Source organism: Rhamphochromis longiceps, linkage group LG20, assembly GCF_057381845.1.
Source record: "Rhamphochromis longiceps isolate RC_006_pf linkage group LG20, R_longiceps_female_GT1.1, whole genome shotgun sequence".
Lineage (NCBI taxonomy): Eukaryota > Metazoa > Chordata > Actinopteri > Cichliformes > Cichlidae > Rhamphochromis > Rhamphochromis longiceps.
The window spans coordinates 21,135,484-21,152,772 of NC_140576.1; the positions used below are offsets into that span (position 1 = coordinate 21,135,484).

The 17,289-nt window shown below is 41.0% G+C and overlaps 1 protein-coding gene and 1 long non-coding RNA gene across 2 annotated transcripts; one reads left to right on the top strand and one right to left on the bottom strand.

The window, feature by feature from the left end:
- Window positions 1-2,768: 2,768 nt before the first annotated feature.
- LOC146645221 (uncharacterized) lies at window positions 2,769-3,435 on the bottom strand. Its single transcript, XR_014908986.1, has 3 exons — window positions 3,322-3,435; window positions 3,071-3,190; window positions 2,769-2,977 (listed from the first exon to the last, which is right to left on the bottom strand). It is a non-coding gene; the product is annotated as an uncharacterized LOC146645221 (long non-coding RNA).
- Window positions 3,436-7,910: 4,475 nt separating this feature from the next.
- Window positions 7,911-13,551, top strand: LOC146645222 (PAN2-PAN3 deadenylation complex catalytic subunit PAN2-like). Its single transcript, XM_085393500.1, has 20 exons — window positions 7,911-8,023; window positions 8,145-8,222; window positions 8,300-8,555; window positions 8,697-8,985; window positions 9,163-9,259; window positions 9,390-9,500; window positions 9,632-9,751; window positions 9,845-9,973; window positions 10,087-10,286; window positions 10,412-10,554; window positions 10,733-10,839; window positions 10,936-11,034; window positions 11,132-11,260; window positions 11,508-11,645; window positions 11,734-11,793; window positions 11,884-12,132; window positions 12,277-12,420; window positions 12,519-12,698; window positions 12,811-12,904; window positions 13,236-13,551. Exons 1-20 carry the CDS (start codon window positions 7,925-7,927, stop codon window positions 13,418-13,420), a joined length of 2,907 nt encoding a protein of 968 aa, XP_085249626.1. The 5' UTR covers window positions 7,911-7,924; the 3' UTR covers window positions 13,421-13,551.
- The last annotated feature ends 3,738 nt before the right edge of the window (window positions 13,552-17,289 follow it).

Sequence of the window (17,289 nt, forward strand, 5' to 3'; positions counted from 1 at the left end):
CATCTACTAATCCTAAAGTCAGTACCGTTTTTGTCTCAGTACCAAGTCAGTTAAAACTTTTAGTCGTCAGTCCGTCACAGTCCAGTCACATGCATACATCCACACACATTCATACCAGATATTGCTGATAATGGAGTCTCACGCGCAACCTATTCGAGGCTCCATCACCAGCAAGATGACGTCATCATTTTAAAGGAAACAGTTCCTTGTTTGTTTTTTCCTTCTTTGGACTGGATTGACTCGCTGCAATCCTTTTAAGCTCAGGACTTCTCATTCGATCAGTGTCCCATATAAGTGAATTTCTCCCAAGCCCATTATAATCATGGAGAAAAATACTTTGCGACTGTTTTCAGTAAGAATATTTTATAGCGCTTTAAAGTTCAATCTCTCAGGCTTGGATTAAAGAGCTGATTTGTTAAATCAGGAACTCACAAAATACCAAAATATCACCACCGGTGGATCACACCTCTCTGATGTTCTTATCTCAGTGCACTGTAACAAAAGCAAAAACAAACGTAAACAATAAAATACTCATATAGTAACAAATACTGGGGCCCATTGCAAACATGTCCAAGCATAAAACCATCCTTCTCTCTCTTAGAGAAAGAGAACAATCCAAACCTCACTGATAGAATCAACCTAGTGTCAAACAAAACCCAAAGATCAACCAAAACTTCACCAGAAAGTTTTTCTCCCTCCCGGGACAATATTGTGTAAGCATACAGGTACCGTAACTCCTTTTTGCACTGACAAAAACATGTTGGATTGACTTAATTCAATAGTGGACACTGGTTGCACACAAATGCTTTGCTTTGGCAGAAACGTAAACAACTGAGTCAAATCAACACAACCTTTTCATATTCTCTCCAAAATAAAACTCACCCCGTTAATTCATCATTTTCACTCTGTACCACTGCTCCTTATCAGGCTGTGTGAAGCACAGTAAACAATTCAGTGGAGGCCTTAAGCCATAAACAGACATCACGCACAGACATTGTTTTCACAACCCAACCTTGTCCCCTAAATCTACACAAATGCCCTCTGGGTGGCATGAAATGCATTTAACCAATAAACAATCAATGGGTTCTTGTTGTTGTAACCGACTCCGTATTTGGATGTTTGTGTGCAGCTTTTGTTAGGAAAGCATTCTTCAAATTCAAATTCAAATTCAAATTCAAATTTTATTTGTCACGTACACAGTCATACACAGTACGATATGTAGTGAAATGCTTGGACAACTGCTCGTGACCTAAAGAGAACAAAAAAGGAAAAGGCTATGAATAAGATAGGAAATAAATATGAAAAATTAAAAAGGGTAAATTTAACTAGGAAGGAATAAAATATAAATTAAGGTTAAAAATGAAATAACTGTACAACACAAATTAGAATGAAGGGTAAATTTAACTGGGAAGAATAAGATAAAGATAAATATATAAATTAAAGTTGAAAATAAAATAACTGTACAACAAAATACACAATATAGAACTATATAAGAATGTATGAAGAAATCTAAATATAAATAAATATATACACAATAACAGCAGCTGTACAAGTATTAACCGGAAATGAAGAATATAGTGACCAGTGTTGTGCAAAACCAAAGTCCAGTTCATTGCATCAGCGTGTGTGTGTGTATCACTCTTCATTGCACAAGCTTGTGAATGTGTGTGTCATTTCTCAGTGAATTGAATCAGCATTTCGATTTGTGCACGTGTGTGTGTGTCATTTCTCACTCAATCAACGAGTGCATATGTGTGTTTCACTTCATTCTGAGTCAGTGCATGTGGATGTGTGTGTTTGTGTGGGTGTTTGTGTTCATCACTTTCCTGTTCTGGTGTTCTGGGTAAACCACGGCCTGAAGCGTGCCCTGGGGTCCTGCCCTCCTCCTTTTCAGTCCGTTTGCATCCGTTGGTGCTGCTGCTCAAAGTTCTGTCCATACTGGTTCTGGCCCCAATTGAGGCAGTGCTTTTCTCCAGTGTCCTGCATCTTCTCCTTGTTCCGCTCCTCCTTAACTTGACCCTTTTGCTTCTGTAGCTCCTTCAGGGCTTGCTCCTGCTGTTGGAGCTTTTTCGTCAGGTTTTTGCGACCTCCTGCTCCAGCAAGCTCCGGCCTGATTTCAAGTCCTGTGTCTGGGACTCCAAGCCTGATGGGTTCGATTATCAGCCAGCTCCTTCTGAGCCATGCTCAGTTCCTGCTCTGATGCCTTGAGCTCTTACTGAGGGCAGAAACCTCAGAGTCTTTTCCGTACAAGTCAGATTGAAGTCCATTGATGTTTCCCTTGCTTTGCTCCACGGCCTTCTACAGCTCTGCTGTTCGGCTCTTCTCAGAGGTCAGCTCCTGGCCAAGCCCCGACACCTGTGCCTTCAGCTTATTTTCTCCTGGTGCTTTTGTTCATTCCGAGGTGCCTCCTGACCTCAGTTACTCCTCCTGTCTCTGGCACGCCCTTTTTGCTGCCCGATCATCCGTGTTGGTCCGTCACTGTCCTGCACAGTTTTAATGCAGAGTTGTTAAGGTCAGCATTGTCTTGCTCGGCCTCACTTTTCCTCCGGGCTTAATGGGCGTCTCGTCACAGCTCTGTCAGCTGAAGCTGTCTGGAAATCTCCCCCGTGTAGTGAAACGGGCCTTGGATTTAATGCTCTCCGTCTCCGCTGCATGAGATCGTTTTCCTGCAGCACTGTTGACATTTTCAGGTTGTTGTTGTGGGTCCAGCTGCTGTAGCATTTGGTCAGGGTCACATTAAGGAAGAAGACATTAGAGGTTACTTTGGGCAGTCACAACAAAATGAGATTTCAAAGTAAGAGCCTTGCAATCCCCAACAGATTGAAAACAAAGAAAGAAAGAAACTTACCTGACATGGATCTCCTTGTGACAAATCCAACATGTGGAAGAGGAAGCCGAGTTCACAAGCCAAACAAAACTCCTTGTGGCACAAATGATTCTGAACAAGGCAGCGAACTGGCTCCAGGAAGTATAACACCTAAGATGCAAACATAAAAGACCCATGGAACATTTGACAAATTGTCTCATATTAAAAATTAAATGTACACATTGTGAATCTTCAGCTTCTTACCTGGATCATGCAGTTACAGTAGGCGTTGGGAATCTGCGGCTCCAGGCCAGCAAACAACGTCCTGTTGTAATGTTTGAAGTCAAAATCTTCCCGTCCACGTTTAGAGTATTTAATTGTCACCTGAAGCACAACAAACACATCTTCGTCACATGTTTGGGAAATCAAAGCTTGTAGCAACACTCTAGAAATTGTTACATGTCATATTTAACTGTATCTCTATGAACACCAGGGTGAAACGTAGCAAGTCCAACCTTTCTGTACTTTTCGGGAACAATGTGAAGGAGCGGCTCTTCATCACTCTCTGTTGGAGATTCAGGGATGTGGTTGTAATAACCAGGTGACTCTTCTTTATTTGCAGGGACCTGCAAACAACAAACAGGAAAAAAAAACTTAACATACACCACGTGGAGATGGGTTTAACTTTTTTTGTAAATTTATTACAATATTGTAAAAATGACAGTTTAAAAGAGAAACAAGTTTTTTTTTACATACCTGGTTACAGGGGCAGGCAGAAGGATTTTCCACATAACTGTTGAAGCCAACAGTTTCAATAGTTTGTGGGATTTCTGGGTCCATCCCAGGAGCCCACCTGTTGAAAAGAAACATGTTTTAGATCGGTGGACAAGGAAGAGAAAGACGAGAGAAGTTGGGAAGAGGCTCCACAAAGGAGATGGAAAGAAAATAGATGGAACAGAGAGAAAAGACACTAAAATTAACTGGATCACCTGCCAGGGGAAAAACATGCAAGAAGAGAACAACAAAGCAGGGAAACTACAGCAACAACCAACATAACCGTACATTACAGTGAATGCAAGACCGACAAGTTCAGCTCAGTTTTGATGTTCCATAACTGATCAGAATTATTCCTGATGAGCAGAAACAGAGAGACAGAGAGGGAGCGCAACCTTTCGATCATTATTATTTCGATACCTCTCTCATATTCAAAACATCAATGAAAGAATATCTGATTGGGACCTGATTGAAAAGCTGAGTAAAATGAGAAATGTATAAACAATTTGTTTCATTGTGCATATGGATGAAATATAATGTAGATAAATGGGACAAAGGTTGAACTGAATGTTAACATTCATCAGATCACAGCTCAGGTTGTGTCAAACCAGCAAGTAAAAACATTTTTGAGACACTAGAGGATGTTACCCTTCAGAGGTCCTAAATGTACTAAATGTAATTGATAAATATAAGTTATTAGCCAGTAAATGACTTGGCAATGTTCATGTAATACAAATTTATGTATTATATTTTTCCTGGAGGGCAACAAGATGGCAGCTGCAGTGTAAGTCAGACTGTGAAATAAAAGATCAAAGAAGACTTAAACAGTATTTAAATATTCAGGCTTTTTCAACATTTAGACAAATTGTGTTTGAAACTCAAACTAATCTGCTGCACACTTTCTCTAACTCTGCTGTCACAAGGACAGATACAGGAAGTCGCTCAAACCACATGAAACTAATCTTTATAGTATTTGTTTTATTTTACTCCAGAAGCAAAAGATGTTTTCCAAAAATGGGACAAACTGTTGTTTAATTTTATGGTTGGTGTGGTCCTGAGAGTCGTTGAGCTTGTCTTTGTTTTTTAGGGTCACAGGTTTCAAGCTGGTATCAAGGTGTGAATCAGAAGGGTTAAATGAGCCCCGCCTGGTCTCCAACGAGCCTGCCCCATAAAAGACTTTTTCTTTTGTTTCGGCCCAAATCATGTCTGTGGATCTTTTCTTTGTTAGTAACACTAAACATGTTAAAAGCTGAATTAAGGCTACACAGGGTTTATTTCCTCGCCCGATGAGTTAAATTCTTTACTAAAAAAGTTAAAAAGCTTAAATTTTCATGTTCTATTGCTGTGACACAGGTGAGTGGGTCAAACATGAAACAGGAAGTTGACCCAGAAAAGCACAGGCTGAGGAAAATGACTTAAGTGTCTTTATTGTAAGATCATAAACTTGTTATAACTAGTTTGTTGAATAAACTGATGGAAACAGGAACATGATGAAATCAATAAAAGTGCTCATTTTTGTGTTTTTGAATGTTGGTTGTCATTTATTTTATTCACACAAATGCAGTTTGGATAAGTGCTGATGGTCCTTTGTTAATTAAAACCAAACAATCACCATTCCAAGGTTAATCAATACCACGGAAACAGATAACAGACAATAGCTGAAACTATCTTTAATCAACAGTCAACTATTAGCTTCAATTAAACTGACTCAACCAATGAGAGCATCAAATTTGGATTATATGGTTTCAGCTAGGACTAAACCAAAAGTTGTATTTTTCATTAAGTGGATGAGAAAATAAAGCCTGTAAAGTTTAAAACTTTAATTTCATTTAATCAATGTTGAACTCTGAGATTAATCCAGTCAATTTTTATTTTAATTGTTACTGAAATGTTGAATTCACCACTGATGATAATGTTTTTCATCTATATGGATCCATTTCCACAACTTTTTGATCACCACTTCAGAACAACAACTACCTGGATACACAGGATCAAGACTGAACTCTGACATTAATCCAGTGAATTTTAACAACAGTCACGCTAAAGGACCATTTAATTGATTAAATCATGGTTAGTTTGTTACAATATGTGTAACATAACTGTTGTCCAACATGCAGCAAATTTGTTGGAGAAGCTCAGAAGAATCAAACACAACATCTGGTGCATCTCGGACACCAAGGAATTTGGTGCTTTTGACGACCTGTTGACGACGGCTGTTAATCAAGGTGTGGATTAAGCGTGCTAAACGAGGTCCTCCCAGTCTGATCAAACTCATTATCTTGGTGCAATTCAGAAACAATACGCTCAGGCAAAAACTGGGTCGACCCCCCTCTGACACCTTAATGTGGGCTTAATCAGAATCAGAATCAGAATCAGAATACTTTATTGATCCCTGGGGGAAATTATTTTTTGTTACAGTGCTCCATTTTAAACCAACATTAAGACAAGACAGACAATACGCTAACTAAGAATAGTACAATATATACATATATATACATACATACATACATAAGTCACTTATAAATAAATATTTGGAAAAGAAACATGTGTAGCTGTAGCAGCAAACAGTGTGTTAAGTGGATGCGTTGTACAGGGAGATGGCCACAGGCAGGAATGATTTCCTGTGTCGTTCAGTGGTGCTTTTCGGTAATCTCAGTCTCTCACTGAACGAGCTCCTGTGACTGACCAACATGTCATGGAGTGGGTGGGAGGTGTTATCCAACATTGTCTTTATCTTGGACAGCATCCGCCTCTCCGACACCACCTTGAGGGAGTCCAGCTCCATCCCCACAACATTGCTGGCCTTACGGATCAGTTTATTAAGTCTGTTGGCATCTGCGACCCTCAGCCTGCTCCCCCAGCATGCAACAGCATAGAGGATCGCACTGGCCACCACAGACTCATAGAAAATCCTCAGCATTTTCTGGCAGATGTTGAAGGACCTCAGTCGCCTCAAAAAATAGAGACGACTCTGGCCCTTCCTGTAAAGTGCTGTGGTGTTTTTAGCCCAGTCCAGTTTATTGTCAATGTGTACTCCAAGGTATTTATAGTCCTCCACAATGTCAACACTGACCCCCTGGATTGAAACAGGGGTCAAGTGTTTCCTGGTCTTCCTGAAGTCCACGATCAGTTCCTTGGTCTTTGCCACGTTGAGCTGCAGATGATTCTGCTCACACCACGTGACAAAGGAGTCGACCACAGCCCGGTACTCTGTCTCATCATCCCTGCTGATGCATCCAACCACCGCAGAGTCATCAGAAAACTTCTGAAGATGGCAGGTCTCTGTGCAGTGGCTGAAGTCTGTGGTGTAGAGGGTGAAGAGGAAGGGGGAGAGGACAGTCCCCTGTGGTGCCCCTGTGTTGATATGATGCCCACGTCTCCTAAAGAATTCACACCTGTATTCATGTAAACTCAGCCGCACTCACCTTGATTCAGACCCTGAAACCTGTGAGCCTAACGTTTAATGCAGGAACAGTCAACAACTCTTAGGACCGCCTTGAATCCCAGTGGAGGTTAAATACGTGGCTCTATCCATCAGACTTTAGATCTGGACTCCAGTTTTCTGCATTTCAAGAGATTGGGATTAAACCTGCAAGTACTACTATTTACAGAAGTTCCAGTTCCTCTGCAGGCTGATTTAGCTGAAGAAGATTTTTGAAGCTCTCAGCACAAGATTAGGTGAATACTGGGCCAATCATCACAGGACTATGAACTCTCTTCACTGGACTCCTCACTGGTCTCCTCAGTGGACTCCTGGGGGACTGGAGCCCTCCATGAACTCATATCTGAATCCAAACCTCCACCAAGACGTGGGAGTGTACACACAGGAGCTGGCTGTGACCGTTCCTGAGCCTGTGCACGTAAGGAAGGGGATTTTTTCTGAGCTGCACAGTAAAGTTTCAGAAGCTGGCATCCCCGTCACTGCAACACATTTTGACCTGCAGCGGGAAATGCTCTGGATGGGAAACTACACGGTAAGAGCCAAAATGATGCTTCAGCAGAGTTTGTTTCTTCTACATTCACCTTAAACGTTGCACTCTGTAATAATATTTGTGCCCTTCTCTTAGGGTCATGTAAAATCCTTCCTTGGACCTACGATGGCACACTACTCTTCTTTCCAAGTGCACGCAACTGATGCCATCAGACACATACAGAGTTTGGAAACAGGCGTGCTGTTCCTTTCTGAGTGCAACCTCAGATGTTACACTCGTGGAGGCCTCGTCATGTTTGATTATCGGTAAGTGTTACATTGACTGTTGATGAGCTGAAGCTGTGAAATTATTCCTTATGTTATTGAATTAATGGCCATTTTTGGTGCTTTGCAGGATGGAAGAAGGAGCTGATATGCACAGTCTCCTCATGACTGATAACATGCTGCTCATGGGGGGATTACAAAACTATGTGGTTGAAATTGACATGAACACACTTCAAGAAACTCAAAAAGTAAGACACCAGGCTTATGTTTATCAAAATCCACAACTATCTATGCTTACACCACTGGCACATCATACAACTGACTTCACAGCGAGTGTCTGACTGTCTGCTGTCTTGATTGTCCTTTCAGTTCACAGTGGAGGCACCTGGAGTGACAATAATGCGTCAGACCAATCGTTTCTTCGTCTTTGGGCATCCTTCTGGCAAAGTAAGTATCCCCTGATTGGATCAGTTTGATGAGGTTTGGTTTATATCTCTCTAACACTGACCCTCTGCTGATAACAGGTGACCCTTCGAGACTTGCGCACATTTAGGACACAAAAGTTTGACGCATTTCCTGGCGGCCTGTCAGACTTTGATGTTCATGGAAACCTTTTGGCTGTGAGTGGGTTCTCCAGCCGAGGGCTGAATGAACGTTTCCTGATGGTGTATGACCTCCGCATGATGCGAGCTGCAACCCCCCTTTGGGTGCATGTGGATCCATTCTTTGTGCGCTTCATTCCTACCTACATGTCACGGCTCGCAATCATCTCACAGACAGGTATGAAGCTGGCTTCAGGATTCTTTAGTCCAGTTTTCTGTAGCGTAGTCTTACTATGTTTGGCCAATAAATGTGACATACAAAATCTTTGTGTGATTTGTGGCTTTGCTATAACTGCCTGCATTCTGTGTCTTTTTCCAGGTGAGTGTCAGTTCTGTGAGCCCACTGGCCTCGCCAACATGGCGGATATTTTCCACGTCAACACAAACGGCCACTTTCTCACAAGTTTTGAGGTCTCATCCAGCAAACAAGCCTTAGCCTTTGGAGATTCGGGGGGGTGTGTGCGTCTCTGGTCCGATACTCGGGACGTTATGTTTAACGTCTACTCCAGAGAGCCCTGCGTTGTGGATGCACAGCCTCAGCTGGCCTGGAATCATAACCTGCAGCCCTGCTCTCCCATCCCCACTGCCCAGGCTACACCCAGCTCAAGGTAACACAATCACTAACGAGACTGAAGAGTTTGCATTAGAGCGTTCATACATATTGTTTTCAGATTCAATAAAAGTTTGTAAGATAATGTCGAGTCTTCCCCAGTTGATATAAATGGTTAGAGTCTCACGTAGTTCCCATTAAAGGTTTCCATCTAAAACATGTTTCTTTTTAACAGGTGGGCTCCTGGGATGGACCCAGAAATCCCACAAACTATTGAAACTGTTGGCTTCAACAGTTATGTGGAAAATCCTTCTGCCTGCCCCTGTAACCAGGTATGTAAAAAAAAACTTGTTTCTCTTTTAAACTGTCATTTTTACAATATTGTAATAAATTTACAAAAAAAGTTAAACCCATCTCCACGTGGTGTATGTTAAGTTTTTTTTTCCTGTTTGTTGTTTGCAGGTCCCTGCAAATAAAGAAGAGTCACCTGGTTATTACAACCACATCCCTGAATCTCCAACAGAGAGTGATGAAGAGCCGCTCCTTCACATTGTTCCCGAAAAGTACAGAAAGGTTGGACTTGCTACGTTTCACCCTGGTGTTCATAGAGATACAGTTAAATATGACATGTAACAATTTCTAGAGTGTTGCTACAAGCTTTGATTTCCCAAACATGTGACGAAGATGTGTTTGTTGTGCTTCAGGTGACAATTAAATACTCTAAACGTGGACGGGAAGATTTTGACTTCAAACATTACAACAGGACGTTGTTTGCTGGCCTGGAGCCGCAGATTCCCAACGCCTACTGTAACTGCATGATCCAGGTAAGAAGCTGAAGATTCACAATGTGTACATTTAATTTTTAATATGAGACAATTTGTCAAATGTTCCATGGGTCTTTTATGTTTGCATCTTAGGTGTTATACTTCCTGGAGCCAGTTCGCTGCCTTGTTCAGAATCATTTGTGCCACAAGGAGTTTTGTTTGGCTTGTGAACTCTGCTTCCTCTTCCACATGTTGGATTTGTCACAAGGAGATCCATGTCAGGTAAGTTTCTTTCTTTCTTTGTTTTCAATCTGTTGGGGATTGCAAGGCTCTTACTTTGAAATCTCATTTTGTTGTGACTGCCCAAAGTAACCTCTAATGTCTTCTTCTTTAAGGCCAGCAACTACCTCAGAGCACTTCGAAACGTCCCTGAAGCCAAAGAGATGGGCCTGATCCTCTCAAACTGTGAGGAGACGACAGGAACAGTCGAGCTAGGTCGCTTAATCCAGAGATGGAATCACTTCATCCTCTACCAGCTCTTCCAGGAGACACAGGAGCAGGAGGATCCACGGGCCTACAGGACGACCAGGAGCAGGTAAAACGCATCGTTGTTGACCTGCATTCTTACTGGACACTGTCCCAGTCTTATCATTATGTTTGTTTATAAATGCAGAGTTTTCCTTCTGGTTTCTGAAACTGTGATTTGTGTTTGTGTTGCAGTTCTCTGGGCTCCCCTGGCGACTCTGTCATTAGAGAGCTGTTTTGTTCTGAAGTTGAGAACCGCAGCCCGTGTCTCTGTGGCATAGAAACAGTCTACTCCTCCCTCATGTTGCTGTTCAACATGCATTACCCTGACTCTCAAGGTGAGTCTGAGAGCACTGAGAGCATGGATATCTGTGACTGTGAATTACTCTGTCTTTGAAACTTGAACTATTAATGATTACATAATGGTTTGAATTAATTTAGTTTTTGAATGAGCAGAGGGAAATATCTGCTTGATTTGATGTATACACTGATATTCATTGTACTTTGACACTTCAGGAGAAAGAATAAAGGAGCACGACTTTGCTGAGATCCTGAAGAAAAGCATCTGCCTGCAGCAGAGATCTCACACATGGTGTGGAAACTGTGACAAGTATCAGCCCACAGTGAGTTACAGCTTTCATTCACTCATAATGACAATTCATTTATGGTTGATTGTTACCTGTTGTGCAGGGTAATCATTTCTTTGTGTTACACTGTAGGTGCAGACACGCAACATTCGACGTCTCCCAGATGTTTTGGTGATAAACTGTGAGGTGAACAGCAGCAAAGAGGCCGAATTCTGGAAGGTTCAGGCCGAGGTAAGCCACTGATTCACCGTGTTTAAATACAGTTAAAAGAAAGTAATGATTTATCTGTTCATTATTTACATGATTGCCCATGTTTCTGTTTTTATAGTACACCTTCAACAAATCCATGCAGAAGACAGATCAGGATCAGCGTCACGTGTGGATCCCCGCCACTCTCAAGATGTCCCTCAGCAAAAGTCAGAGACTGGAGATCAGCAGCTGGCCTGAGGGCGAGGAGGTGAGGACTTTAGATTTTCAGCTGATCTTTGCACTTGAAGAAATAATTGAGTAACTTTTCATCACCAAGTTAAAATTTCACTTCAAGATTAAAACCATATTTCCAGGAGCAATATTTTTAAAACATTATTACACTAATCTGTAGATATTGAACTATAGGTTGGTTTTAGTGTTTTTGTTTCTGTAACACATGAATTTTGTGAAATGAAAAAGTTTATCTTACAATTATTTGCACTTTCTGTTACTAGTTAAGTGCTGCTGAACAGGCGGAGGGAGCTTCTCTGTATGACTTGGTGGCCACGGTGCCGCACATCCTGGACGCTGGCGCGGGTGGTAATCTGGTCGCACACATCAAAGTGGGTGAGACCTACCATCAAAGAAAAGAGGTGAGCGACGCTTAGATAAGAAAAGTTTGACATCTGCTGACTACAAAAAGTTTCATTTTTAACATTCAAAATGATTTTATTATTTCAGGGAGTCTCTCGCCAGCAGTGGTACCTCTTCAATGACTTCCTCATTGAGCCGATTGAGCAGGTAAGGATCCTAGATAAGATTCCTGCTTGTTTATTCATGCTAACTTTAATGTGTGCAGTCATTTAAAAATGTTTCTCCTTTTGTTTTCAGACTGAGGCTGCACAGTTTGATGTGAGCTGGAAAGTGCCAGCCATCCTGTGTTACGCCAAGAGAAACTACCACACCAAATACGACCTCCGCAGTGAGTGTCAGCACAATCAGTCTGAAGTCAAATCTGACTTATATCGGACTGAGAAGCAGAGCAAGACAGACGCCACTTTCATCCCACTCACAGTCAGTGAGATGCCGCAGGCTGGTGACCTGGTGGGGCTGGACGCTGAGTTTGTAAAGCTCAGTGAGGTAAGTCTGGCTATGATACCATCATTAATTATAATATAGGATCAAAAACAATTTTAAATATTCCTAGTACATATTTTCAGTAGTTCAGCTAATCTGACTCAAGTATTTAAAACAAATTTGACCCCTGAATGTGTGCGTTTGCAGGAGGAAGCAGTGCTGCATAGCGACGGCACCAAATCGACCATCACGCCCAGTCAGATGTCTGTGGCCAGGATCACCTGTGTGAGGGGTCAGGGGCCCAACGAGGGGGTCCCCTTCATCGATGACTACATCTCCACTCAGGAGCAGGTGAGAAGCTGCAGAGAGAAAAGACCACGATGACCTAAAAGAATGAATATATAATGTTTCAAGGATCCACCCGCTAACTTGTCAATTTGTTCTTCCAGGTGGTCGACTATTTGACAAAATACTCTGGAATCGAACCTGGAGACCTGGATGCCACAGTATCCTCTAAGCACGTGACCACGCTGAAGTCGACCTACCTGAAGCTACGCTTCCTCATCAATGCAGGAGTTCGCTTCGTCGGCCACGGCCTGCAGAATGACTTTCGTGTCATTAATTTAGTGGTACGTTATTTCATCAGTTTTAAATTTCAAATTAGTTCATATCGTTTAAAGATGTGATTTTTTTTTATAGATGTGCTTTGATTTTAATGTTTTTTATTTTCTGTTTCTTAAGGTTCCCAAAGATCAAGTTATCGACACCGTGCACCTCTTCCGATTGCCCTACAAGAGGATGATTTCTCTGAAATTCCTTGCTTGGTATTTTCTTGGTAAGTTAGTAGAAACAAAAAAAACAAAATCAAATCCAAATAATCCAAATATGAGTCTGTAATCGAATTAAATCACATTATTACAGCGAGAGGGATTAGGATCCAAATATGTAAACTGGATAATCCGCTCATGTTACCGAAGTCAGTATAGTTCATGATGTTTTAGTTGTCATCAAACTCATCTTGGAATTAAATCTGAACAACAAAGTATTTAGAGGCTTTTTTGAGTTCATGCACTAAAGCGTACGTGTCAATTCCTCATATCCACACCGTAATCTGAAGCTGAACACTTTCATTTTAATCATTCCTGACCTTTTTTTCATGTCCACAGGCCTCAACATCCAGGGAGAAACCCACGACAGCACGGAGGACTCATGCACGGCCCTGAAGCTTTACAGGAAGTACCTGGAGCTGTATCAGGAAGGAGGGAATCATTACGTGACGAAAGTGCTCTACGAAGTCTACGACAAAGGCTTCCAGCTGAACTGGAAAGTCCCGGATTCGGACATGAGATAGTCCGTCTGAGTGGACTGAATGCACTCTCCTTCCATCCACGGGTGCTGCTGTGCTTCCCTCTGTGATGGGACTGTGAGCAACACCATGACCTGAGGATGCTCGGGCTGCTTATTTTGTATCATATTTTATAGTTATTTGCTTTGAGTCAGTGACTCAGTTGTTTTTATCATATCTAAATATAAGCTTTTTATTTCAGAGAGGTTTACAGGGGGGAAAGTGATCATTCAAAATATGAATTTGAAGCATTTTGTTTTTGTTTTAAAGGAAAAAGTCAAACTTGTTGCATGTAAATGAAGTCATCCTGAGCACTGTAAAATGTTTGTTGTTTGATACCAGGAAGTGGAGAATGTGCACGAATCCATGAAAATCTTGATTAAAACAGATTCCAACCACAATGAATTTAGTTTGTTTTTTTTCACCAGATTCTGTGAAATCTGTTGCACTGTTCATTTTCCAGCTAACTTTTTGCAGCTTTCTCAGAATTCAGATCAACGTTCAATTTTTCAAAAGCTGTTATTTCTCTTCTATAAATGACACATTTAGCAAGTTTGAAAAAATTGTCCTCAATATTTCACCTCGACATCTTTAAAATGCTCTAACTGGTAAGGACTGTGCTTCAAGTGCAGCATTTACAGCCACCACCAAAAGTAGTAACTATACTTTAATAGATGTGCTTCATTTAATAAAGCTTTAAGTCACATTTGAACGATTTTTTGATATAATGGTGCCCTCTGCTGGATAATATGCACACTCTTACCGTTCACTCTTACAGTTGTTTTTAAAGGTTTATGTCATTATTTTCATTGTTTTTCGGCTTGTTTTGTTTTGGGAACCATAAAATGAAATTGTTTGAACTCCTTGTCTGGTCTTACCAACAACTCTACAAGTAAAACTAAACATACAGTTAGTAATGATCCAGGAGATATGTTAAAAAACTACACAACACAGTTATTTCAATGTTCCACGAAAGAATGTGTAAATCTACACAGAGTATAGTAATCCTGTTCAGCTGGATATGTAGAGGTCAGGGATGAATGTGTTGTGTAGTCTCAATAATATTAAAGCAATAGTGTGATCACAATACTGATAACTGGGAGGCTTAAAAACGAGCTATTACAGTCTCAGAAATATTGTAATATCGACAATAATACTAAAATAAATCAGTACGAATATTGTTGTCAATATGTGGCGAGTAAGACAGTCAAGGCCTTTGAACCAGTTCAAGGCTCCGAAATCAACAGATTCTGTGAGAGAGAGGAAGCATTTTTTCAGGGGTATAAAAGTCCAAAGAAAGTTGTAACCTTTTCCGTGCCAGAGTATTGTTTAAACTTAAAAGTCAGTCAGAAGTCACCAAACACTCAGGACTCTTCAGAAGATCGTGAAGTAGACTTATAACACTACGAATGGCTGGTGTGAAGCTGATATCCAGGTCCAGATTTAGTAAGTAGAAATTTCCTTGGGGTGATGCACAGTGCGCTAATTCATGTGATTCATATACGAAGATGTAAATATTTAATTTCAACAATTCCCAGCCAAACGCAGCGCAAAGCAGCGGCTTACACATGAGCACATCCGCATCCACAGCAACAACCAACATAACCACAAGTAACAGTAAATAATAAATATTGAATGTTACTGAGCAGCACACAAGTCCGACAACACACACCTGTGTGCGTGTAGATCCATATATTCACAAGGGTTCTCCGTGTAACTGTCTAATAGTAGGTGTGGGGAGCCCTGCCCCCCAGGACATGAAGCAGGAATGGAGGAGATCAAGGCCCCAGACATCTACAAGCCCCCCAGAGCACGAGAGCAGTGTAGCAAAGTAACTGCGCGAATTGCTCGTTATTTTCTGCAGGCTGTGTGAGGCTGTGTCTTACTGGAGTCTGACACCGACAAGGTCACACTAACAGCTGCATTTTGATATTTGAATATCGTGGTTATGTTTTGACTGAGAGAAGAAAAAAAAACGAAGTAGACGAAAATCGCTCCAATTTCAATTATGGGTCGATCTGTGTGAGGATATTAAAAAAGAAAAGTTCATCTCAGTTTTGCTGTTCCATAAAAGATCAGTATTATTTCTGAAGAGCAGAAATGGAGAGACAGAGAGGGAGCACAACATTTTGATCCCAACCCTCATATTTACCTATTAACAATTAAAGAATGCCTAATTGGGACCTGACTGAAAAGATGATTAAAATGAGAAATGGACCCTTTCATTCAAAGCAGGACACAAATGTGTTCAGTTAGTCACAGCTAAACATAAAAGTACAATAACAAAAATATGAGCAAAGATTGATGCTTGACTTTAATGGCAACTTTGACAATTAATTCTCATGGATTTCTGTCAATTTGCAAATTATATGTACTATGTATAAAATTTGTCTGTTTAATAAAAACAATTTGTTTTATTGTGCATATCTATGAAATATAATGTGGATAAATGGGACAAAGGTTGAACTGAATCTTAACATTTATCAGATCACAGGTGAGGCTGTGTTAAAGCAGCAAGGAAAACATTTTCTGAGACACTAGAGGATGTTGAATTTCAGAGGTCCTAAATATGCATTATTTAAAGGTCTTAAAGGTCTTCTGAGTTTTTGCTTTTTGGTTGTGCAAACAAACTAAATACAGGTATGTCTGTGAAGGTTCTCAGTCATCCAGGTCATCGTAGTCAAAGGAGCTTGCAAAGAAAAGCGTCTGGACTTCTTTAAGTTACTTGAAGACTGTGATGGCTGCACTTACAGCCACACAGTGGTAATACCCACCATGTTAGTGTAGAGGCTTATAAGTAACATTGCATTCACATTTCTTTCTTTAAATATAGGAATTTATTTACAGGACAATAAATAACTGGTTTTGGTTTAGTTAATTAATATATCCACATAACGCTGCATTCTAAAATAAGTGCACACATTTTAGTTTACACTGTTATGTATGATTAATCTTTTGTTTTCTGAGTTACCTTAGTTGCAGCTGTTCCAGTCCCTTGATTAAGGAGCCAAGAGGTGGAAAAGGGGCAGAGCGAGCTTTAAAGGAAGGCTACAAATTGGTTCACGCCATAACTCAGGACCATGGGGGGGAATTGGAGTTCATTATGTTTGGTTTAGTTAGGTTTTGTGTGTTTTACCCCTTTTCCTGTTTTTGTGGGCTGATCAGCCACTATTTAAGTTTCCCCTTTGTCTCATTAAGTTAGGTCAGTTTGTTTGAGTTATCAGTTGTGTTGTTAACTTTGAGTAGAGTTTTGTTAGTTTGACCTCTTTTTATGGGCCCAAGATTTTGATTCTTTTTGCATGAGTTAACCAATTATGTTTTTTGGGTTAAATAAAAAATCATTTTTTGGACTTTAACCTGTGCCTAAGTTTCCTTCACTGCTCGGTCCATCACAAAGACGTTGTAGCCGGTGTATCAGAAAAACTCAGGAGAGTTTTCTCCAAGCATGACATCCTGGTGCATTTCAGACCCAGCAACACGCTCAGACAAAAACTGGTTCACCCGAGAGACAAAACGCCAAAACATATGAGTGTACAATGTGGTGTATGCTGTACAGTGCAACGAGGAATGCCGAGACCTCTTCATTGGAGAGACCAAACAGCCACTTCACAAGCGCATGGCACAACATAGAAGAGCCACCTCCACAGGACAAGACTCAGCAGTCCATCTGCATCTTAAGGATAAAGGACACTCTTTCGAGGATGCCAATGTTCACAGTTTGGACAGAGAGGACAGATGGTTTGAAAGAGGAGTGAAAGAAGCCATCTATGTCCACTGTGAGCGACCATCTTTGAACAGAGGCGGGGGTTTACGACACCAACTCTCTGCCATCTATAATCCAGTTTTGAGATCCCTTCCCAGATGCGTTAACGCCC

What these genes read in the sequence shown, in the direction of transcription:
- LOC146645222 (XM_085393500.1), top strand. Translation starts at nt 7,925, where the DNA reads ATGCACAGTCTCCTCATGACTGATAACATGCTGCTCATGGGGGGATTA. An exon ending in GTGACAAGTATCAGCCCACA is followed by an intron (nt 10,840 to 10,935) that starts GTGAGTTACAGC and finishes GTTACACTGTAG; the next exon opens with GTGCAGACACGCAACATTCG. An exon ending in GCTGGCCTGAGGGCGAGGAG is followed by an intron (nt 11,261 to 11,507) that starts GTGAGGACTTTA and finishes TTCTGTTACTAG; the next exon opens with TTAAGTGCTGCTGAACAGGC.